The sequence below is a fragment of the Maylandia zebra genome, linkage group LG1 (assembly GCF_041146795.1).
Source record: "Maylandia zebra isolate NMK-2024a linkage group LG1, Mzebra_GT3a, whole genome shotgun sequence".
NCBI lineage: Eukaryota > Metazoa > Chordata > Actinopteri > Cichliformes > Cichlidae > Maylandia > Maylandia zebra.
In genome coordinates this window covers 20,845,547-20,871,065 of record NC_135167.1, presented here as the reverse complement: position 1 = coordinate 20,871,065, position 25,519 = coordinate 20,845,547, and the positions used below count along the sequence as shown (strand labels likewise).

The 25,519-nt window shown below is 39.3% G+C and overlaps 1 protein-coding gene across 4 annotated transcripts; it reads right to left on the bottom strand.

Moving 5' to 3' along the window:
• Positions 1 to 9,656: 9,656 nt before the first annotated feature.
• On the bottom strand, positions 9,657 to 24,849 carry stk33 (serine/threonine kinase 33). 4 transcript variants are annotated; one of them, XM_004543179.4, is made up of 15 exons: positions 24,631 to 24,843; positions 20,831 to 20,963; positions 19,777 to 19,893; positions 19,164 to 19,277; positions 18,933 to 19,037; positions 18,617 to 18,755; positions 16,088 to 16,170; positions 15,399 to 15,486; positions 13,566 to 13,641; positions 13,374 to 13,486; positions 13,156 to 13,241; positions 13,009 to 13,081; positions 12,507 to 12,652; positions 11,766 to 11,861; positions 9,657 to 11,409 (listed from the first exon to the last, which is right to left on the bottom strand). In XM_004543179.4, the coding sequence occupies exons 2-15, from the start codon at positions 20,837 to 20,839 to the stop codon at positions 11,332 to 11,334; spliced, it is 1,323 nt and encodes a 440-aa protein (XP_004543236.1). In that variant the 5' UTR covers positions 20,840 to 20,963; positions 24,631 to 24,843; the 3' UTR covers positions 9,657 to 11,331. The 4 variants fall into 4 exon arrangements, with proteins under 4 accessions (XP_004543236.1, XP_004543235.1, XP_076739219.1 ...); XM_004543178.4 differs by lacking the exon at positions 20,831 to 20,963 and having other exon boundaries at positions 24,631 to 24,845; XM_076883104.1 differs by lacking the exons at positions 18,933 to 19,037; positions 19,164 to 19,277 and having other exon boundaries at positions 24,631 to 24,846.
• Positions 24,850 to 25,519: the final 670 nt, after the last annotated feature.

Here is a 25,519-nt window from a genome sequence, read left to right as displayed (position 1 = left end):
ATGAAAGTGCATTTTTAATGCAGTTTAATAACGAGAGTGGAAAATCCAGTCCATAGCAATAAAGCTGAAACTAATTCATTTCGATGGCTGTCGGCACAGAGTGTTTCCATTCTTCCTCGCATGCCCATTCTTACTGTTTAAAACTGTAAAAGAAAGGCGGCAGAAGGCCATTTGTGTAATCTGCCGCTGCCTGACACGAACATGGTGATCACAGAGCCACTGAGGAATCTTCATCCAGCTTTTAAGAGGCTCTTCAAAGAGCCACTAAAAGGCTGGCTTAAAAGCAACCGAGATCATCAAACTCTGCAACTTTTCTTAAGAGTCTTGAGCAGAGTGGAGGGTGAAGGGTGTGGACCGGGGGGGGATGGAGGGCGGGGGGAGGAGAAACTACCGCATGTCCTCGTGCATCTAAAGTGGTCAGCAGTTTGAACCTGTCCGTGCCTCCTGTTCCATTATGGAATAGTAACACAGGGGCCTGTTTGTTCGCCAAACACAATTAACAAGGTTTCTGCTGCACATCAATACTGCTATTTGCATAGGGTATTGATCTGAAGTCCTTATAATCACAAAATGTTAATTGCACCAATTAATTCTCAATCTGTTTGTGCCCTTGTCTGGCCGCCTTGAGCCCTGAAGGTCAGTGTGAAAATGAACTGCTCTTTGATTCTCCTCCAGGAAAAGATTTTTCCCAAGACAACACACTTTGCTACTCTGAAATCAAAAGGCCCTACCATCCTTTATCATTATTATCATTCCATGTGAGTAGCAGCTAATGGGTTTAAAATCTTGTGATCTGATTTGTCCTTTTAAGCAAGGTTTTTCTTGTCTCGTTCATTAACCAGGGCTGGCTCCACTTCTCTGCAGCAGAGCTGTGGCTATTTACACCTCAAAGACACAGTATCCCCTTTATATTGACTAATAAGTCATTTTCTGAGACAATGCATTGCCCATTTGATTCATAGCCCATACACACTGTGTGTGAGTTTCCTCTGTCTCTGGTCCTGCTACACCATGTTATTACATGTTGAAGCATGACCTCCTGGTTTATTGTCTGTTTGAGATGATCAGAATAATAAGTCAGAGCTGTCTATTCGCTTCTCTTCTGTCTGTAATATGTAGGTAGGCCTCGCTCCTTTCTTCTGTGCCACACTCATATTTTTTCTACCTAAACATCACAGCGTATATATCGCTCTAATTATCATTTTAAATGGGGTATACATGCATTTTGCATATACTGTATACATAGTGAAGATAAACAAATGTGAATAATAACACTACACATTTAATATGACTTATTTAAGCCACAGGAACTAATTATATTTTTTGCACTGGCTGTATTTACCAGTATTGATTGCAGTCTCCGTTAATTGCTTTTCCCTCTATCTTGATACAGTCAACAACAAGAACGCAATTATAGGTTTTGCAACGTGTTTCGCTCGCTGATATCTGTACATAACAGTGCACAAGGACCTCTCTTCCAGTCCCCGTCATCCATGCCTGAGCACAGCCAAATGAAAAATGAGCCACCCTGTGTGAAAGATGAATTTCAATCCACTACACCTGTGCCACCCCACCAAATGAAAGGACTGATTGCCTCCAATTGCATATTTAAAATGCTTAATTCCTCCATTAAGGAACCTATTTACATGAATTAGGGACAATTAGCATTTTCAGACCCACTTCAACTTTGTTCGCCCCCATCCATTAACATTTGAAAGTGTCGGCTGCCAGACACAAGAAAGCCCCTCCATCTGATTTGTGCTGACCCCCTATGATGGCTGCCTGAATGGACTTTTTTATCTGTACCACTTCACTAAGGAGGAGGGAGGGGTGAAGAGGATAAACTGGGGGACTATAGTAAGTCACCTCATCGTGGTTAATCAACAAAAGCCAGTGAATGAAAGACAACAAAGTGAAGGGCAAAGGGGTGTCTAATGGAGGGCAGCTAAGGTCCAGGTCTTCAGCATTACACACCTTTTATCTAATAGATACTACATTCATTTAATGCAGTCGAGCTCATGTTTTGTCCCTCTAATAGTGGGTTACACACTGAACTGCGGTGGAACGCAGACCGTTGTTCAGTGTGGAAATTATGAAGAAAAAAGTTTCTAAAAGAGAGGAGGATGAATTTTAGTGTGTACACCTCTCAGATTTGTGAAATTACTGAACCTTGTAGCCAAATCCAGTCGACATAATGGAAAATGAGGCCTCTGTGAAGACTGTTTGTGCACAGCCTTGAGTATTTCCATCGGTCAGCAATTACAGCTTGTGATTCAAAGCGCTTACACATCCTTAAGATGAGCTTTTTGATGGAAGAAAAGCTGCCATCCTCTAATGAAGATGACAGAGGCCGCCTTATTCTCCAGAGAATTTATTAGAAGGGGAAAAAAAGTGGGGCGTCGCATCATGTGAGTCACATGTAATGCGTTTTATTGTTGCAAGAGAGGAAGGGAGAGCTTGAAAATACATTAGTATCTCTTTGAGTTGCATAAACCTTTGTGTGTTTGTTTTTGGTTGTGTACTGTATGCACGTGAGAGAGGGAGAAAGCGAGGGAGTATGATTCTGCAGACATGTACGCTATGTTTTTATGGGTTATGGGTGCAGTAAATCATATGATTTGCTCTAAATCAACATCATTTTTATTATAATGTACTTTTTTTTACTACAATGACGAAAGAGGTTTGAAATATCACCTACACGTTATCACATTTCAGCAAAGAACATCTGAAGATTTGGAAATATCGAGTCAATGTCACGTACTTGCATTTCACTTTTCTTATACTGCCGCATACCTCAGGCTTTATGCTACTTTTTGCTTCATTTCATCCATTACTGACTGTTAACCTAACAGGCTAATGCATCATATTGACTACACTCTCTCTCTCTGCTTGTCACACTGGGCATTTGCATATTGAATTGCATCACATGACACAGATGGATGCACTAAATTGGCACAGTCAGCAAGAACAGAGGAGAAATTTCTTCATGAATTACATTTCAAAATGAGCAAAACACCACTAGATCTGCAGCTTTGTCAGGACTTTCTGAGTTTGGGTCAGATAGCAGAGCTCTGTGTGCCACATGGTCAGATCATGTAGGAAGTTAACATACAGGTGGTAGTGCTGAGTATTTCATTCTTGGGGAAAATTGTGTAACGTATACAGTTTGCAAAAGCAGAAAAAGAGATATTCTCCCATTGACCTCAAGTGGTATTAAACCAAGAAAACACCAATGAAGTCCACGATTCACTTTAACCATCTTAAATTCAAACTTGATTAAAAATTCAAATTAAATGTAAAGAGAGAAAGTGCAACAGAAGCAGGCTGAAAAGGCCATCTGTTAACTCCATGGCAGAGTGGAAAGGTTGTTTTCTGCTCTGTAGCTTCCTTAGAAAAATGAATTTCATCTGACCAGAAGTTTTGCTAGCTAGAGGGCTTTGCTCTTGAGCTGAATTTGTACAGTAAAGGGAGTGGGTCGACTTGAACTGGCCTCCTCGCCGGTTCAAATACCACTTTGTACAACAAGAGGTAACGCTGAGATGGCTGACCCTAAGTTTGAAACACTCTGCTCAGCTGCAGGAGTGTCTTTGCAAACAACATGAAGAAATCACACTAGCTGCGGCAGAAGGAGCGAAAGCCTATTCATGCAATCATATGTAAACATCATCACATGCTATGAAATGTACAGCGGGAAACTTTTATGCCCCGGCCACCTGTGTTGCCTTTTTCCTTTAAATCTTGATTGGAGGTGCTGAAGATGACTAACAATCAGCTTCTGCAGAACATCCGCTGGATTTTTGTGCTCGCTGCAGCTTTAGTCGATAGATTGCATCTTGTATATTCCTTTGCTTGTTACATCCAGTATGACTTCCCGAGGCTGACTGATCTAGCCACATTCAACCTGAATGTTTGAGTACCTCTGTGGGTCGGGTGTCAAACCACATTAAATGGCCTTAAGTTATTCTATGTGAAATTAAACTGTGGACGGCATTGTTGCCTCACAGCAAGAAGGTCGTGGGAATCCACCACTGAATCTATTGAATCCACCAGCTGACTGGGGGTGAGCTCTCTCTGAATACTCTGGCTTTACTCCCCTGGTCCAAATACATGCATGGGGTTAAGTTAACTGGCAATTCTAAATTAGCTGTAGGTGTGAATGTGAGTATGAATGGTTGTCTATCTCTCTGGGTCAGTCCTGTGATAGAGACTTGTCTAGGCTGTACCCTGGCCCAATTTTTATGGGCCATTAATTGCTGTAGCTGTTTTTTATGTTGAGATATATATATATATATATATATATATATATATATATATATATATATATATATATATATATATATATATATATATATATCTGCTCTATCTGTCTGTCATTCCCAGATTTGATGCATACATCGTGAATATTTGAAGCTGTTCCTGTGGCCTGGGCCAGGTGTTTAGTGTGTGCAGAAATAAAAAATAAAAAAAAACAGCAAACCAAATATACTGAGAATCTAGTTTTAAAAAACTAATTACGTGTGGGGTTATTTTACTTATTTTTATTACTGTTTGACCACCGACATCAGATGGAGCCGCCATGTGCCACTCTCATGAAACACCTTGCAGTCCTTCCAATATTTAAGGGCACGCCAAAGGACAGGCAAATACCATCATCTCACTGGATTTAGCAGCCTTATTATACTCCCTCTGCACAAACTCCTTCTATGATATTTCAAAATTGGTAACTTCCATACTCTCCAGCAATTCATGACAATATAATTCTTCTTCCCTTACACTACACAAAGAGCCCCTGATATATTGATTAGGACTAATATGATCGGTCCCGTTTTATCATCATAAATGGTGCATGAGATAGTGTGCAGATAGCATAAATCTCACTCCTGACAACAGATGCTAGTTTAAGTCCACACCACACAAGTTAATGCTATAATGAACACAGCCTCTTTGAATGCACATATTGTCTGTATTGCTAAGGACAGGTCCTACTCACTATCATAATTGTGCTATTGATTGCACATAACTCATTTTGTCTGATTATGATTACAATTTCACATTGACTTTCCGTGTGCGATGAATTCACTTTCCTGGTGTCACTCTTGTTGACTTGTATGATCTATGATTCATCGATACCATCGACTCTCCCAAAGTTCATCCATCCATATGTGACTGGCACACCAGTATTTTACGTTAAAAAAAAAGATTGAGGGGAGGCAATCTGCATGTCAGCAAAATGTCACCATAATTGAGCTCGGCTGATGTTATTGTCCCTTAACGAAGTTCTGGCTGTTTTATAAACAGGGCTGGGACAAGAGGCATCAGTCACAAGGGAGACTGTTAACATCACCAAGGACAAGAGCACCTCATAGGGAGGGCCACTCTCCCTCATATCAATTTAAATACATTGATTTATTTATCTATCTTCAAGGTGTGGCTATCTATCTATGCATTGGCTCACTACAGCGATGGCAGATGTGTTTACAGTTTACAGAACAAAAGGAGAACATCTACTATTTACAACACCAAGAAAGACAGCACACCAAGGCTAATTGGAAAGGGCCTGTCACTGATTATAGACACACTAATGCACACCGTTTGCGTGTGTGTTTGTGCGCGCACGTGTGTACACATTGCCCATCTGTGCCCTGCGTGGGTGCATGGCTATTTGGTCCGCACACACCTGTGTAGCTCTGGCAATTGCTCCGCTGGTGGACACCGCTGTGACAGTGAGCTGCCCTCAGAGGTCTCTGGATATCCAGTGTAAATCCAGCCCAGTGGAGCTGTGAAAAAAGCTAATAATATGTTATTGCAGTCTAGGTCCCCCCGTCGCCTCTCCATCAGAGCACCACTGTCACCTTACACATGGACCACTGTGTGATAATGGACAATAATGCGGAGTAGCTGAGAGTGAGAAGTCCAATCTGCCTCCTAAGTGGTAAAAGGGCTGAGAGGAAAGCACAGCCCATATGCTGCGTGAGCGCTCCTGACTCTGAGGCCGTGTGTCATCTTATCATGAACCTGTGGCCACCCCTTTCCATAAGGCGATCACGCTACCGATTATTATCTTATTTCATCAATCACAAAGGTTCCATCTTAACGAGAGGGGGGACTGCGTGAGATTTCTCAATGCAAAACTCACTAATTACTTCCTCTTTCCCTGAGAAGTAAGGCTAATTAGCGAATACAACTCCTCAGCTTTGTTTTTGTTATTACCATTTCTTTTTTTTCTAGTGATGCAGATACTTAAACCAGCAACACTTAGGACCATTGCCTAATTGTTTCATCATGATGTGTTTATTCATATTTAATGTAGAAGCATTTTCTCCTGCAAAAACACGGTCATTAGCGAGAGCTCTGCAAAGAAATAAATAAGCAGATTTGTTGTGAGAGGGTTTAAATTTCTCAAAGAGAATCTAAAATGATGCTATCAGTTGTGACTTTAGGCATGTTTGCGGCTAGTGAAGCACCGCTGCCCGTAATCCGGTGAGCTATTGTTGTGATTTCTTTGTTTAGAGCAAAGTTTTACAAAATAACCTTCAGAACATAAATAACAAGTCCGTTTTAAAACCTAAACATATTAAACATGCTTCCTTTGATCAGGCTAGTGTATCTGCTGTTGCTTGCAGTGAACCATTTCCCTTTAGAGGAATGTAAAAAAGCACAGTGGTAGTGCTTTCAGCCAGACTGAGGCCTCTAGTGGCAGCTGAAGGTAACATCCTCGCCAGTAAAACTTCTCTTAAACTTTCAGTATGACTTCATTAGTTAAAGGTTAACGGCAGTTGTTGAATTGGTTAATCTTCTGAACTTTTATAGTCTAGCCTTTTATACCTTGCACCTACAAAATACAACTAATTTTCCCATCACTGTACCTCTTCAATGGGTGCTTTGTGATTAACACACTGCCAGCTGTCACACAAGCATCACAGCCGCATAACTCCTCAGGTTAGAGTGCATTTAAGACAGCAAATTACGGTCTGCCTTTCTAATTGTAATTTATTTAATGCTGTGAGGGCGCAGGGGGCATTTTATTTTCCGTCCGATGATTGAATTTCTGCCTCCTTTCCCGAGCTGTATTTTGGTGCGTGACCATGAGCTTTGTGGTTTTTCAAGTCTCATGGGACCAATTCCTATTATTTACTTGACTGTGACCCTGTAACGTGACCCTTGAAGTCTCTCATTCTCCAGGAGCCTTCTTTTAAATTGCTCATCTAATGGCGACCTGCATTTTTACTGAACTGTAATGAATGTTCCAATTACGCTGAAGGTGATGGAGGCGATTTTCGTATGATGGAAGAGGTGATTGGATCTCCCACACTCCATTTCACTATCTCTCTGCTCTTCAGGCATTCCCACAGACCTGTGGTCAACGCTAGCAGTTGGGAGGAAGCTAAGCCTCCACTTGTGGTAATGCACCCTCTCAGTGCACTGCCAAGCCGTGCACCAATGAGGTGACTACAGAATTAAGTGCTTGAAATAAATGAATTCATTCTGGCAGAAATGTGTCAAATGACCTTTCCGCTGCTCATTACACATGGTCCACATTACACCAGAGAAATGCTCCTGTTGTCTGGGGCTCCTTTGTCCCCCCCCACCCCACCCCCATCTGCCTTGTCAAAGGGGAATGGTAATTAATTGAAATCATTTCCATGTGTTAGGTTGTGTGAATCCCTCCTCAAGGTGTGTCAATGGGTCGATAGATATTTGGAGTGTATAGTGGAGTCAGGTGATAAGAACTCCAGTCATACTGTGCTAAATGACTGCCAAAGCTCCATAAAACCAATTCAAGGGCAGATGAGTTTGAGGGCAACAAGTAACAGAAAGAGAGGGGAAAAGGCATTGTCCCCAGCGGACTGTATTCTGACAGCAGACGATGGTCACTATCCACAGAAATTGCAGTGTTTTGGATCATTCAAGGCTGGGCACATATTTCATTTTCCACTCTTTTTTTCCTTCTGATTAAAAGGTTGTTTGTGAGAACCCAAGAGTCTCCTTGGAGGTGGCATCCGCCTGCTTGACTGAATGCGGGGCATTTCACCGAGCTCTGTGCACAAGAGAAGGGAGCTTATCCAAATGCAGAGGCTTGCCTGTCTGCCTGCCAAAGAGAGATGTGGCTTTAAGAGGGCCATACATGGCGTTGATTAGTTTTACTGAGCGGTTATGCAGAGACCAATAAATTAAATATGAATAAATTAAAAATGTACTCTAGCAGAAAATTGCTTGGAAAACAACCACCTCCCCATTAAAATATGTATAGTAATGCCTTTTATGTGAAGTAACTTGGGATTAGATATCACTGTAAATTAACACACCATCCAACCGTAGTGAAGAACTTTTCACTTTTAACAAGGACTTATAAAAGAGGTATTTACTCCAGTGTGTTCAGTAATTAATTTGATATTCAAATGAGCTTACAGTATGCATTATAATTGCAAATATCCCAAATAAGAGTAGTTTTAAAAAGGGGGTAGTGTCAACAAAGATTGATGAGGCATGCTTTGAAATTGCCATCTGTTTCAAATGTTTACTTGACGCCGGCACTTCCCCTCCCCTCTTCTTCTGTGGAAATAGAGGCATCATGGCATCCTCCCGCCATCCGGGCCATATGTATCTGTTATTTTACGAGGGGAGGTACGCTGCGGTGTAATACAGCCGCATCTCCGCACACATCGCAAACACTGAAGGGGATCGAGAACATCGGCATGTGTGATGAGCTCCCGCAGATAACGTCTCTGCAACATTTCCATGACATTGTAGCTGTGTTCCCTCATTACCACAATGTCATAGCAGCATTGTGAGGATGTTGGGTTGGGGTGAGGATGGAAGGGTGTGTGTGTGTGTGTGTGTGTGTTGGGGAGTGGGGGGGGTCAGCAGCAGGTATCGGGCTTCTGCAGATGAGCTGATTAATTAAAGGGAGCTCTATTAAGGTTATTGAAATGAACCCTCCCCTCCTCTCCTGGAGCAACTCCCTCTACACTCCTCAATGGAGAAAGGTGGATGAAGAAGGGGGTGGGGAGGGGTGTTTGAAGAATCCTTGCCTCTTTTGACATTAGCCAGCGTGCACACGTCACACAACTACTCGCCACAAGTGCCTCTTATGCACCCCACCTTTGCAGGAGTGACACTGTTCCCCCCCCAAAAAAATGGGGCTTCAGAGTTTTAATCCCTCCAGCCCATCAACCCACCCACTCTTACTTCCATCTGTCGGGAGCACTGCTGGAGGGAAAAGGGGTGGGGGAGGATTGGAGGGAATGAGGGGGGGCATGGGGCGCATCCCTCGTTCCATCCCGACGAATTTTCTAATTTCCTTTGCTTCCATGCTTTGTCCCAAATTCACGCCCCTAACCTATCCACCATACAGCCTCTCATTCTTTCCCCTCCTCTCCCACCTCTGTGCTCTGTTGTTTTGGCAAAAGGAGTGAAACTGGAGGCTGCTGTTTGCTTGAAACACCATGACAGTGTTTTAACAACATCTGACTTTAGCAACATAGTTATGACTCTTCCATGTGTCCTTCATGAGTTTCACTCTGTTAGAATTTGTCCCAACCGGAGACACATATAAGCACTCCTATATCTTGCTGTACGTCAAATATCCACACCCCACTGCTGTCCTCTTTTTCTCAACTTATCACCACAATCATAAGGCAGAACCCAAAAGGAAGTATGTCTGAACATTTTATTTATTTTTCCTCTATGGACCACGCAGATATAAGCATACAACATATTAATTAGTGCCACATCACATGGGTGTCACAGTTTTAATGGGCAGTGGCTCAAGCAATCAATTCTAATTACAGAGCTTCATGCACAAAAGTAGGTAGCTTCAGGGACGACACCCTGTGTCAGATTAACTTCAGGGAATTATTTCAGAATCAATTCAACAACTCACTACCAGCTACCATCTGCTGTTCAAAGCAGTGAGTAAACAAAAATCATGTTTTCAGGAATCACCCAGTCCTTTTGGCAAGCAGCTTTAATCAAAAATAATTCACATCTCATTTGCATATCTACTCACTATGTTAGGGAACATCACCTGAGATTACTGTAGAATGTCTGCCTGGATAAAATTTGACTTAAAAAAAAAAGAGTCCACTCATTCAAGAAAAAGTGCAAACTACATTTACACATACACACTAAAACACAGAGCCTGTGCATGAAAACGGGGCCCCATTGTTGGCACTCATTCACTTCAAGATGCAAATGGGTGGATTTGAAATTCACCCTCTGTGTGTTATGCTTGGATACTTTAATGTTGTATCTATGCTGGGGATTATTCTCTCTGCAGCGGAAAAACCTGTGCTTGAATGGCAGTGCCCTCAAAGTAGCTCCTACTGCTTTCAATGGCCTCCAAACGAGATTAGACCCGTGGCTGCCCCCAGTCCCAATCCTCTGCATTCAGATGGAGCGTAACCAGCCTGTGTGACAGTTTTTCTGTTTTGACACTGAGAGGGTGCAGTCACTGCATATCGGACGTTTTGGAATTGAGAGGTCAGAACAGAAAGAAAGAAAATCCCTATTGCTCACTCTTTTTTTGTTTGTTGTTTTTTAAATAATATCCAGTAATCTGCACGAGTGTTTTCTCTCCTATTTATAAAGCAAATAACCTAAAAGAAAAGTGACAAATTTAAAAAAAAAAAAAAAAAAAAGACAAAAATTTATACCTAAACAGTTTACAACAACTAAAATGAAGACTTAGGGAAGAGAGAGATGTCAAGATAAAACATCAAAATCTTACCTAACCTTGTTGTTGCTGTAAGCTAAAAGTATCAGTGTTACACATCAGACTCATTCAGGCTCCACATTTGGCAGCAACTATAGAAATGCATGAGTCTTTATGTTAGCTGTTTGATGTTCTAAAACAATTGGCTATTTAATACAAATAATTTCTCCAGGAGTTTCTCCCCATGTGGGAGATTATCTCAGACGGAGTCTCTTTCTTTTGGCACACGGCAGTCCTGAAGCTGAAACTGAAGCTGAATCAGCTGCAGTGGTTTTCGGCCTCTTTGTACTATTTTCACAGTTATGTGACACTGTGTTTGCTGCTTAGTGTCCGGCCATCACAAAAAGGCCGCACCATTCCTAGTATTTACATTCACATTACTGTTAAATAAGAGATCTCAATTAAATAACAGAATGAAAAACAAAACAATAAATGTATGTCCAACACAGCCACAAAAGGCCAGGTTTGTTTTTGTTTTTCTCTCTCTTCATGTTTTATAATGGGATATGGCTCATTTTTTAGTTTTATTCTAAATGGTTTTCAGTCTTGGAGCTAGCTGGTGGTTTGCAGGGACCAGTTGTACTTTACTGGGGGTAGAAAGTCTCTGGTCGTCTGCCTTACTTGGGTTTGGGGGATTGTTTCTGTCCTGAACTGAGGTCCTTCTTGTCTGTAGGCCTACGCTGCTTTGCACTCGGCTGTGTGGAGAGTTTAACAAGAGCATGAGACTGCAGGCATAAGACTCATATTAATCTTACATAACAGAATTAACTATGACACCCATATAAAAAAAACAGCTGCATGGCTACACCTTTATTAACATCTTCTAACATCTTTAAGAGGTGAATCTGGCACCATCTAGTGGTAGTTAAACATGAAAGCCAATATACAGAAATTTAGCTATAAAAAAACCTTCTTTTTTTTAATCCAAACGGTAAATCAGTAGACATTTGTAAACTGACATTTTAGATTAGACATGTATGCTGCTGAAAATACACACTAAAGAAAACTTTAAATTAACCAAAAAACATAGGATGTAGGAGATTCAACAGACCTGTGTGGTTGCTGGCTGTGCTGGTGTGTCAGAGCTGTTTATTTGTTTGTCCTGCTGAAGACTGCCACTGCTTTCTTTAGTCTTTATTCCACCGTCCTATGATAACCACAGGGAAAACACGAAACATGGACTTCATGACCACACATAATGGCCTATAAAGAGGTAGTTTAAAGGAAAATTCAGGTTTGTCTTGTTTCATTTTAAACCTTTGACACACACACACACACACACACACACACACACACACACACTGAGACTCAATTTATGTGAATTATTAGCAGTATTAATTGCTAACAGGAATAAAAAGAAATCAAGACACTGACGACATTACAGTAACTTTTAAAACTGTGTATGAGTGCTTCTAAAATGTTTTTATATTTAAAAGAAAACTTTTAAGGAACCAGGGAAATTTTTTTGGGTGGGAAATCAGAGTAAAGCAAGCATGTGACAAACACATCACACCAGCCATTATGATATAATACAGATGAAATCTAACAACTCTGTAACTCTGTTGTGCTGATCATAAACCTACAGCGATGACTCAAGATAAAACCCAATAATTGCCAAAAGGGGAAAGTGGGGTGTTTAATAGTGAGTGATACAAAACCTACATTAATCACATATAGCACTTAAGTAGATAATAAGAGACCTTAAGAAACACACATTTGGGGTCCTAAAACACATACATAGGCAAGTAATGTGAAAATGTTGAGAGAGCTGTGCTAAAGAGAAACACATTACCAGTTTAGTGGATGTGGAAGATATGTCAGAGCTGCTGTGTCTCATGCAGTTGCTGTTAGTTTCTGCTGAAAATGCCGGGTGGACCGGGACTGAGTCCAGGTTTGCCTCAGAAGTGATGAAGGGTGAAACTTCTGAAGTCTTATTTCCTGTTTTGGAAGTTTTTTTAGCAACATCTACATTAGGTAGATTCACATGCCTTTGGTTTATCACTGTCATCTGTTTCTTTATAGTCTATGCTAAATGAAAACAAATGCCTCACATTTAAATATTACATTACTAAGTCAATATCACTGCCTTGGCCTTATTTGGCAACTTTTCCAGATCCATTTATACTGTGACCTGCATGTCTGCTCAATTATATATCAGGAGAACTCAAATATAGTAATCAGCATATTAAACTACAGCTTATCAAATGATAGCAACAGTACTAATAAAGTGATCAAATCAAAATCAAAATGATCAAGTGATGACTTGGAAGATTTAATTTAATCTTCATTATTACTTTCTTCCTGCTCCAGGTACTGACGCATCATCTCCAGCACATTGGGTGGTACAACAGGCATAGTAGAGTCACCCTGTTTGACAAAGCGCACTATAAGAGCTCTTCATGCGACTTATCTGAAGTTCATGAATGCTGAAAGTGCCTTACTGTAATCCAGGGGTTCTCTAGTAGCTGATTAGCAGACATTCGGTATGCGGGGTCCACCTTCAGTAGGCAAGTCAAAAGATTTTTAGCTGTTGAGACAGACTCAAGACGATCAGTGAGTGTTCGTAATACCAACCTGCCCAGTAAAACTGCACATATGAAGCATTTGCGCTGCTACTTTATATTACCATAAGAATGTGATTAAGATCATGAAGTGTTACCTGCATCACTGACTGAGGCCCAGATGGGTTGAGAAAATTTGACTCCAGTGTTCATTATCTTCTTAAGTAGGTTTTTCCTTGTTTTGGAGACAAATGGAGGTTCTCCACACAGTCTACAGGGACACATACCTCAGACATGTGCACTCATGAATCGTGTACATGTATAAAAATAGTACGTGTGCGCCTACTTACAACATATACATAATGACTCCTATGCTCCACACGTCGCACCACTGGGTATAACCTCGACCGCTCATCATTTCAGGGGCTGGCAACAACACAAAAATGCACAAATGTATGACTTGGTCTGCATGAGCTACAGAAATTTGTGGTGGAAAACCACTTTGTTAAATGATGTTTTTTAGCACCAGCAGCGCTGCTGAGCCCCATTTCAATAAGTTAACACTATAATAATGTGTGTGTTATGTTTTGTCACCATATTTGCAAGGACACATACACATGCAAGCTGAGTGACACACAAGGTGAAAGTGCAAAACCACAGTTAGAGGTAGTAATGAGCCATAAAAGTTAGAGATGAATACATAAAGGTGGAGGAGGCTCATCTTTTGAATATATTATTATATATTTTTAATATATAATGATTTATATCTTTTGTAATGTATTTTAAATTATATGCTGGATCTACAAAACATCCTTTGTGCAACCATGAAACACTCCAGAGACATATTTATATGCTGAGAAAGTAACAAAATGACAGAAGGAATTTGCAGGCATATAGCCCAGCACATAATTGAACAATTATACCAAACAGGTGCTAATGAATCAAATCATTAACGTGGCTAAACCAAAACCATTAACTGTAACAGAAACAGCTGTGTAGGAAGGATTAAAGTGGCTGATACCCTGACATAATAAAAAGGTAAGGATTCTGAAACAGTGACAGTTCGAGCTAAAAATCTTTAACCGTGAAACAAAATGAGCCTCAGCAGGAAGACAGAAGGTGGTCAGCCTGCAATGCTTGGTCTCTCACAGGCCAACATTTTGTGGCAAACAGGTTTTTCTGGATGTGTAGTCCAAGATCATCTGTAGAACCACACAGAAACGGTTACGGTTCAAAACAAAGAGGCAAGCCAAGGAAATAGAGTGCAGCAAACAATTGATGCATTAAGTTAACATTACAATCTGAGGATTTTCCAGCATTGCCGTCATGGAAGACTTCCAGCCAAATAGCCAATCCTCTGATGTAAAGACAAAGCCAAGTTAACTCACGTATGCAGAAAAACACGAGATGTGGGGTACAGAAATGGAAGAGCAGGTGCTTTGGGACAAGTCATAACCTGAAATATTTGGCTCCAAGAGGAGGCGGTTTAGTCGTCTGAGTGTTAACAAGGACCTGAGAAGTCCTGGCATTAAACATCATCAAGAATAAATTTAATTTGTCCCAGACTGAGTACCTCAAACGTACAACCAAAGTTCTAAAGATAAAAATTCTCCTAATATCTTTGATAATAAAAGGAATGAAGGGACACAATCCCAGAAAACGCTGATCTTAGTATCACAGAGTAAGTCAAGGATTACCAAAGAGAAAGTGGCAGCTGAGGAAGCATAAATTCACTGAAAGACTGGCAATAACTTTATTCCAACTTTTACAAACAGTTAAAGTGAAAATCTGCCTGTAGAAGAATCGGTACTTTTTAAAGGCATAGGGACACCACAGTTTGTATCCCGTTAAGTTAAAAGATAAATATTACTTTTGAAAGCATGACCACTTTACTGGTTTTTTCACAAGGACTAATAGCTTTTACACTGCATTGTAGATATAAGTATATAATAGCATATTTAGTCATAACATTTAACAATATACTTTTTATATAAAAACAAAAACAGCATTTTACAGTCCATTTATGAATTTTGCAGTCTGTATTTAAACTTAAAAATTTCATAAAAATACTTTGGCGCCCTCAGTGGTAGAATCAAAAACAGGAGTGATCTCTGTTACTCTGTTCATCCGCACTGTCATCGTGTTGGTCAACTAGCATGCTGCAGAAGATCCAAATATCTTACCCATATAGATAAGGGTCCCACAGGCGTGTGTCATTATGTTTTCGATCCCGACACCACCTGTCTTCACCGATAATCCAAAGTCTGCCACCTAGGTGGAGAACAGCACTTAGGAAAAAGGTGTCACAAATAAACATGATTCAGTCATGCTGACAAAATCCATATTAGATTCTTTGTTAAAGGTGCTTCAGTAAGGAGCTAGGCAAGTAACATCAATACAAGCCGACACTATACAGAATTTTTCTAGGGGAAAAAAAAATCGCAATACTTGCAAAGTTTTAAAAAAAGAAACTACTCTGAAAAACAATTTATGCTCTGCTATGACAAAACTTTCTAACAACATGTACTATAAGTGTGTTAGTGTATGTGCAGCCAAAGACAAAGACAATCCTGGCCTTGTTTTAACTCATACACCAGGTATCTGCTTTGTCTGGCTCGCCATCAATACAAGCAACATGCTGTGCTCAGCATGTCATCTGTTTAAAGACGCAGTTTAGACTCCATTTGTAAAGGTGGACTATAAAGGAAGACCAGAGGGAGACTATCATAATGAGATAGTATTTAAAGCCTTTACTAACTATAGAGGAGACAGTGGGCGAGGAGAAGGCGCCTATTTGAGGCTTTTTCTCAGTGTGGCAGAGAATGGATAAGATGCATTTATGGAAAGCTCTCAGTTTGGTTCAACATTTTACCTTGACATCGATTTTGTCACCATCCTTATCAGGAGAATTTTTCACAAGAATGTTCTCAAGTTTCAAGTCCCTGTGTACAATATCTGTAGGATGTGAAGAAACAGGAAATTTTACACGGACATAAAAGCTTCAAATATTTTTATATATATTTACAGGATTAGGTGCTGCAATAAATATCTCAATCAATTTTTTTTTTAAAATTAGAAGTAGACCAGTGGTTGCTTAATGATGAGACCAGTGATAACTATTTAACTTTTCATGAGTCATAGATAAAACATCAATCCCAACATAATTATTGTAATATTACCTGTGCAAAAGGCAAAAACAAAAATGTGGCTGCATTTTGGAGGTTACCTGCATTTTCTAAGTAGTTAATGCTAGTAAAGCAGGGGGCAAATGTCCCCAAAGGGAGTTATAAATACTAACTTAACTAAGCAGATTCATGGGTTGGGCCAGTGGAACATGACAAAACCTTTATGTTAATATTTTGACTTCTTGTGTTGAATTATAAGCCAAGAATTGAAGAAGCGAACAAGAGAAAAATACATATGTAGCCTTTCATCAAGGTATAACTTTATGGTCAGTCACTAGAATAAATTACATGTTCCATACATGCTAACACAGTTATGTTTTTCCTGCTTACAGCAGACCAGGCTGAAGGGCCTTGTTAACTTAGCACAGAGAGGGAAGGCAGGAGGAAAAATACAATTTGCCCTGGGCAGTCCTATTCAGTGCACTATTTGAAGCAACCAATTATACAATGCAACAGTGCTGATGGTGTGTGAAAGGTAAGTTAGAACAAATGATGTGCCCAAAACAAACACCTGAAAATGTTTTTTTTTTCTTTTGTCTATTTAACATTTTTTTGGTATGGTAATTATTTTTCTTTAAAGTGCTTTCTGTCACCTGAACTCTCAATTTCTTTTTTCAGTTACGTAACAATTATACACACACTAAAACAGAAGTACCAGTTGTTAAATACACTACTTAGTTCTGCTTTTTTTCTAGTTACTTAATGAAATACTAGTGCAAAGAAATTAATTTCGAACTATAAACTACACAATATAAGGTTTGGTGCATTTAATTCCATTAAGGAATAAGAACAATAAGGAACAATACAGTTCACAGATCCACACAGCAAGCAACTACCAGTGATGCGGGAACCAGAGACCACTGCTGAGGTGAAGTGGGCAGCTTATTTGTTAAAATTTTCTCAGCTTCAAAGCGAGTGATTGAGGAGACTACCAATAAGACAGAAGCATACCACTGACTGACATATGAGGGGTAATTCATTCGAGGCAGGCAGTGGGCAATTACTTTTTCCAAGGGGCAACATGAGAAACTGGGACAGTTTTGGACAGTCGCACCAATAAGATAAGATAAGATAAGATAAGATAAGATAACCTTTATTAGTCCCACACGTGGGAAATTTGTTTTGTCACAGCAGGAAGTGGACAGTGCAAAAGTTATGAGGCAAAAATTAGAATACAATAAGAATAAATACAGTACACAGCTGTACAGAATAGAATAAAATACTATATACAGTAGAATAAAATAAAATAAATATACAATAAGATAAAAATAGAATACAAATACAAATACTATATACAACTGAGTAAAAATACAACGATGACAGAAAGGATTATTGCACTTAGTATTATTGCATATGTATGGATGTGTGTGCTTGATCAGTTAAAGTCTTTATTATGGAGTCTGACAGCAGTGGGGAGGAAAGACCTGCAAAATCTCTCCGTTAGATGAACTAAACTCTGCTCAATATTAACTTTATATCTTCAGAAGCTTATTGGCGTGGCCCACCCCAACAGTCCCAGTTTCTCATGTGGCCCATGGGGAGCAATAATTGCCCACCCCTGCACTAGAGTGTTTCCTAGACAATCAGAGCCTGGTATGTCCGCTAGCGACAAGCGAATCACTTCCTGTGTGGACGCCCCTTAATGTGCCGATGGTACATTAAGGGGCGTCAGAAAAAATGTGATCTACAAATTTAAGCCAAGTTATGCAACTTGTCATTTGACAAAGAAAGGTTTCTGGAGAGCTCATTCTCATTACTATCATTAATAAAAATGAAGCCGAAGAACACCACCACAAAAGGACTTTCCATGTGAAAAACTCCTGTTAATTAGTATTGTTCCCTAGTTTGTTCTACATTAGTCATTAGCCACATGAAATGATGCCTCATTACCAAGAACTGTCCTAAATTACCTCTAACCTCAGATTTTACCAAAGGGGAAACAGCATTTCCAAATAAATGGTTTAATTAAAATGTTTATTTCCTGGCAGCTGGGCATTACTGCCATTTTATCAAAATAAGACACCTTGCTACAGTGACTGAAAGCCCTAATGGCAAGGAATATCACATCATTGAGGGCAAAAACAATTTGAATACAATAATGGCATTATAGCACCAGTATAAATTAACTGAAGCACAATTCATTCAAAACACAGGCTGAACTACATTTTTGACAGTATAATTAGCATAGATTAGATCAATCTAGAAAATGACGTTACCTCTTTTATGAAGGTGCACAACAGCATCAGCTAAACTACAGATTATATCCCTCGTCTCGTCCTCTGTGAAGAACTTTTTCCGCTGCAACAGCTCCCTCAGATCACCCCCTTTGCACAGCTCAGTAACCAAATAAATCATCTAGAAACGAGAAGATAAATGCATCTTACTATACAGTCAATTTGTGTGTTCATCAGTAATATTTATGCAGAGCGGCATGCAGCAATAGACACAGTGATATGTTACATGCATTACATTCACCCACTCACTTAATTATGCTAATTTTGAGTTTGTGATTTAAAGGATAGCAACGCTTACCGTGGTCGAGCGGTAGACTGCCTCAAGATGTATTATGTGCGCATGATTCATTTGTTTGAGAAGGTTTATTTCGTTATCCACCATTTCTACTTTCGAACTTCCTGCCTAATGCAACAGAAAGTCAAATCACAGCTGGATTTGTTACCCTCCAAATATAAACTTCCCTTATTAGTGCAACTTTTTAAACACATTAAAAAACAGGCTTCCTCGAGGGATGCCAAACACACTCACCGGTGGTCTGCAAAACGTCTTAATGGCCCATTTTGTCTGTGTCTCTATGTGGGTGGCTTCATAAACAACTCCAAAGGCACCTTGACCCAATTTATTTTCAAATTTATAAATTTCCTATGGGCACAAAAATACTAGAAAACATTAATACATTTGTAATATCCATCTGTTCACCGTCAGTCATATACAGCAGAGGATTTCCCCCGAGCAGGTGTTGAAGACCTCAGGATCATTTCACTGTTGTTTTTCAAAAACATTATGTCCTAACTTAAGACCTGAATTGCAAAGTTGTGAAGCCCTCTGAAGGAAAAAAAACACACCAGTCTCTGGAGCCGCAGAATATAGTATTTTTAATCAAGTTACAAATGATTAAGTTGCTGCTGCAGTTCGCTCAATCTCAGGTCTAATTAACTTGATTGTTATCTGTGTGCACGCAAGACTGAGCACTGGCTGCTTTGGATTTAGAAAAGTGAGCAGTGAAATTAACCAATGAAGGAGGCTATACAGCAGCAAAGTGGAGTTTGGTTTTCTAATGCTGCACATAGTGTGTAAAACAGACGTCATCAAAGACTAGGTTTTACTTTGTCAGTGGGATCGTGTTACAGGATCAACATACCCTGATGTCTCCATCATTTTTCAGCCGCATATCTAGCACATTCCTCTCCGACGTGCATCTACTGGTCCGCACAGACTTCAGGTTCATATCTAGTCCACTAACATCTCCTTTTGTCATCTACAGAAGGAAGGAGAAGGCAGTCATAATCTTTCTTGAATTGGCATGCGTATAAAAAAAATTCATTCTTAACTGACGAGCAGCTGTAATCCTTTGGCTAATCAATTTTTTTAAAATACTAAAATCTGTCAAATTTGTCAAATATTGGTATTACAGCAGGTTTTTCTAAAACAAATAAAAAAAGCAAAGTGATTTTTATATTGTTTTATCTTAAAATCCCAACATCATAACAAGATTATTTTTCATCTTCTAGTCAGTCAAGAAAAGTAATAGCTTTCCTTCATGATCCAGTTTGCCATCATTCCTAATCATTACAGCCCAATCAATCCTTGGCAACCATGTTTCTAAACCCTAAGGCATTACATGTGTCGTGGTAAGAAGGCTTAAAAATAAGGAAATGCTGAGAGACACATAAATATTCTCCAACGCAAGAAATTATCACTGCTAGTTTCAAGCAAGTGTCAACGATTACGTTTATTTTTTAAGCTTCAGCTACTAATGCTGTAGACATTTTTAAAAGTTTCCTAATGACTTTAATTCCAAAAGTCTGGTGTTCAAATAGTGTACAGAATTACTAAAACTTTACTTCTCCCAGTCTAAGTTGTCGCCTTTTTTTCTGGTTTATGGTTTATGACCAAAACTCTTGTCTCTGTCTGAGCCCATATTCACTTTAAGCACAATTTACCCAGCTTGAAAAACAGTCTCTAAAGCCAAATTAAATGTAAAGCAATTATCAAGTGATGACTGGGAGCGATGAAGTGGATCCACCACACGCACAGCAATTAATTATTAACAAGGAAGTGGTGTCTTTAACCTCTTCACTCTGATGCATTATTTTAGCCCTGACAGGGCTCTCATAACAGGCCTGTCTCTCCCATTTTCTCCTGTCTATTTTCCAATCAAAATGATTGTGACAGCCTCTGGAAATTCCAGTCACCTCAATCATAGCTCATTTGTGGAGACAGCAGCATGTGATGAGTGTATCACTGAGGACTTGAGGAGACTGGAGGAGGGTCTCAGCTCCTCAGGTATCTCCCAGACAGAGGTGACTGGTCCTTGGCCCCAGATCTCTGATGCAAAGGAAATAGGATATCAAGTTCATGTTCAGGTTAGGGTGAGAGGTCTGACCTTAAAAGGGTCACAGACACAGGTCTTGAATTGCTTTAAGCCTTGTGTGCCTATCTAGAATATCTATACCTGTGATTCTAACAATTCAATTGAAATGCATGACTTACTTAAATCTGTTTGTTTTTTTAAACTTAAAGTCAAAAACAATTCAACAATACAAACCCAAACTAAGGGCCTTAAAGGAGCAAAGAAAAGAACCGAAGAGAATTAAAGTAAAGACAAGCACTGTACCGCCACCTCTCCCATCAAGATTTTTTTTAAATGTAAAACATAAATGCATCTGACAAAAGCTACAAATTGCCTCCATTGAGGAAATTCACTGAGAGGTTGTGCTCTTTAGTGAAACAGCCACTGACAACACTGAAGAATTGCTAATGGAGTGGCAAAGACATGGTCATTTAGTGGCTTGCAAAGCATGGCCACTTGTGTTTGTTGCATGACCAAATTGCTGGAAATACAATTGGGATTTGAACCACTCTGCAGTGGTGGGGAAGAAGTGTGCCCCTGTGCCACCTGTGTACCTAAAATGTTTTCCATTAAGGCTACGTCTTCCTTCCAGCTACCCCTACATCAGTACTTACAAAATGCGAAATTTTGAAACCTCCCTGAAGGCTAGACTCCTTATTTTCCTTTTCTTGACTTGATTAAGAAAGTGCTGGAGTACCACCAAAATCTATGTATGGATCTTCTTTCCAATCTCTATAGCACTGACCCAAGAAAATACACATAATTATTAACTAGAGCCAGTGAGGAAGGAATTGCAGTGATGGCACAAATAACAAGTCTGTTTTCAACCACAGACACACTGACGGGTGAGCAAACATCAGTACACCCTTTTATATTGAATTTGGTCTCATCTCCAGGTTCAGGAGGTAGTAATTAGAGCCCCAGGTCAAGCCCCTACTTGTCCCACCTCTCCATCATTCTGTCAGACAGCAATTTCAGCTTATTTACATAACTAACTAAATATACAAATGTTTTCCAAATATAAGCATGCTATAACAAGCAAAGAGAAAAGACACATAAGGGTTCATTTAAAACCTTTTCCTACTTTTCTCTACTTAAAACAGCTCTTCTTTCATTTATTCATGATCATGTACATGTAGTTTTTCTAACCCATCAGTGTCAATCATATGAAGCAAGGACTCTGCTGAACATAAAAAGCAAGAATAGCCCCTTGCTGTGGGAAATGATATACATAATGATTTTTGTGATCTTATAGACTAAACAACAGATTTAGTTATCTATTAACTGTAGTCAGCCAATACTAGAAATAGTTGGTATAGATTAGCTGTAGCATACTAAAGGTTGATGAGATTGCATGTAAGTGAAAAATGTTGGTAAGCACACAGAAAAACACTTAGCCCTCTCTGTTTGCCCAGACCAATAACATGTTACACATTTCAATTATTGTTTGAGGCCTTTAGAAGTTCATGTTTCTTTAATTGCATAAACTGTAGGAATAAGTTGGACTCAAGCTCTGCGGGACTGCCTCTAGCTGTAACGAGCAGCTGCTTAAATATCGCCTGAAAATCAAACAAAAACAAAATCTTCCTAACTGCAATTAAAATGTACACTGCCATCCGTTTTGCTCGGGCCCCAATATTACATTTTACTCATGTGAAACTTAATCATTTATTGACAGCTTGGCTTTGATGACAAATGATAAACTTCACAGTCCTAATGAAGCGTGGAATTACATTACCTGATGAGGCAAGAAATTGCATGTTTAGAATGCGAATATCCCATCTACTAAGTTATGGAGTGAATCCTAATATTATGCAGAGATAATCAAAGCTTCTGGTCTAAATGCACTACACCAACAACATTAAGCCATTAAAGCACACACCAGACTAACTAAAGAGCAGTAAAATTACACTGTACCTGGCAGCTGATGGACAACAAGACTGACAAATAAAATGGAGGTGCAACTAAGTTGCTGCTCCCTCACTGCAAACAAGAAATGCATGCAGCTTTCCTATAAACAAATCATTTTAAAGCCGCCCCCCCCCCCCCCCCCCCCCCCCCCCCTCAAAAAAAAATCCTGCTGTGTTCAATGGTCATGTTTGATAAGTGTCTATTGGCAAGAAAACACGCTTTGCCAAAAGGAAGCAAAAGATCAAATTCTGCCATTTGCTCAGGGCTCTCCACATGTTGCTAGGAGATAAGGGCCAACAAATTCAAATTTTCTCATTGGTTTAATCCTGGTTAAAGCTAATCTCTGCCCTTGCTGGGTTCAGCCTTGGGAAGCTAGGGTGGCAGACGTGTAGGAAAATGTAGGCCAGTGCAGAAACAAGAACACCTCAAATTTACATCGATGAGAAGCCGGAGAAAAGTCACATTCATATTGGAATACACAAATGGCCCCACCTGTCAAATACTAATGTCATAACAGCTTCTACAGTATTCATCTGTTTTTAAAAAAAAAAAGAAGCAGTGGGCCTCTTTATGGCCAAATAAAGTTTTAGGACACTTAAAACTACTCCCTTTTACACAGACTGTTTCACATAAGTCAATATGACAACAATAGTACACAAGTGTTATTAATCACATCATTTAAAGCTTTTCTTATTAGTAGCATCTATGTTTCATGTCACCTGCTAAAAAAGTGCTAGCATTTAAATTGTTGTTTGACCGATTAGAATTCAGCAGGTCATTTACATGGATAATGCCGAGTAGAAACTGCGAAGTGACTTTATATATCCAGCTAAAAAAAGAAGTCTTTTTTAAAGAGAGATCTGACCAAAAGGGCAGCAGAAATTTCAACAAATATAACATAAAAGTTCTATAAAGATATTTTAAGCAGCCCTTGATACTTACAAAACATGGCATTTCGTTATTTTATATGGAACCCATTCATAAATGCTGTTTACTACTACTAATATAAGCAGACATTAGACATTTAAAAAAAACACACAGAAACGTCTGTAATCACTTTTTGGCACACAATACTATTTCATGTCAAAATGGCTGCAGTTAAAAGGGAATGCCGGGTGGTTTAAAATAAGAGGACAATGTTAAGAGCCAAGAAACATAGTCACTATAACCGCATGAAACACGCATTCAACATCGACTACTCTAAAGTATTGAATAACCGGGTCATTAAAATGAATGTTAAATTATTGTCCTGCTCGGTGTGTAACCTCTGTCATTATACTGCCAGTTAATCTAACACAGAGCCTCAATCCTAACACTTGACGCTTGTAACCAAATGTGCTAGTTAGATAATAACGATAGCTAGTTGAAATCTACAATAATTATATAATTATATATATAATTATAGAATTATATATATAATTATATTATATAATTATAATAATAATAATAACTGTGATATCCCAGAAACGGCAGGGAGACATTCGGTATCTAGTAATGTAAAAAATCAGCTACTCCTCGCATAAAAACAGCGCAGAAAGCTTTAAAAAAAGTGACTTTTTTAATAAGGTAACGTCTCCCACGGTTACACGTTGTCATGGCAACGAAACGTGAGGTTGCAAAAACGTTTCCTCTTGAGAAGACAGCGTTAAATAAAGGTGACCCCACTCATACACGCACGGCTGTACAGTGTGTACAGTGTTGCGGCTGTAAAATTCACCAAAAGTTTCTTACCTGTTGGAATGAGACATTTTTCATTCAGCAGGTTGTGCTTCACGCGAAAACTTTTTTTTTTTTTGGCGAACGACTACGGGAAGCCAAGAGGGACAGAAAGGGAGTTAAAACTCCACTGAGTCAATAGCGAATGCTTCAGGGGCTAGTAGTAGTATTTATTTTTTTTACCTGATGCTTAAAGAGAACCCTATTAATAATGAACCTGACAGAACAAAAGAACAATTCATACCCGGATATTTAAGCATAAGGAGACATGTTTTTTCTTTGCGGCATCTTGAATTTTTCTTGGTTCTTAGTCTCCATCTAGTGGACACATGGAGAGCTTGTCTGGTGAGTTTGAGTTTTAGATTCATTTTGGAATAATTATTCAGGGATGGGCAATTAATGTTTCCCAGGATGCCTGGAACTGGAACTGGTTATAGAGGGCCGCACCAATAGGCTTATAAAGAAATAAAATTGAGCAGAACTGAGTTCGGTGTATTGGTGTGGCCCCTTGGGAAAATGATCTCACATTATGTTTATCATTTTAGATAAGTAAGAAAACATTTATATTAATTATTGTTTAGAGTAAGATCCTAAAAGACACAAGTGGTGAGTAAAGCAAACTTTAGACAGACTTCTTTTTCTTAAACTCTGAGACTTGTTAACTCAGTCAGATGTTAACACGAGCACAACAACCTGACACTAGTGCAGCCTTGCAACCACAATGTGGTTTCTACACTAATATATAGAGCCAGAGTTCCTGTCACATCAGAAAAAAAAGAAAGATCTACTCCAAACTCAGAGCTACAGTCATGTTTTATTTTTTGACATTTCCTTTGGTGTCTGTTGATTTTCATTTGACTCTTTTAAATGTTATTTGAAGGTTGTTTGTTTGTGTTAATTTCCT

Coding starts and splice junctions, on each gene's coding strand:
- stk33 (XM_004543178.4), bottom strand. CDS start 24,654: ATGAAAAATGTCTCATTCCAACAG. Junction 13,487..13,565: donor GGAGTCATTATGTATATGTT/GTAAGTAGGCGC, acceptor GTGTCCCTGTAG/ACTGTGTGGAGAACCTCCAT. Junction 12,653..13,008: donor GTACCTGGAGCAGGAAGAAA/GTAATAATGAAG, acceptor CTTCCAAAACAG/GAAATAAGACTTCAGAAGTT.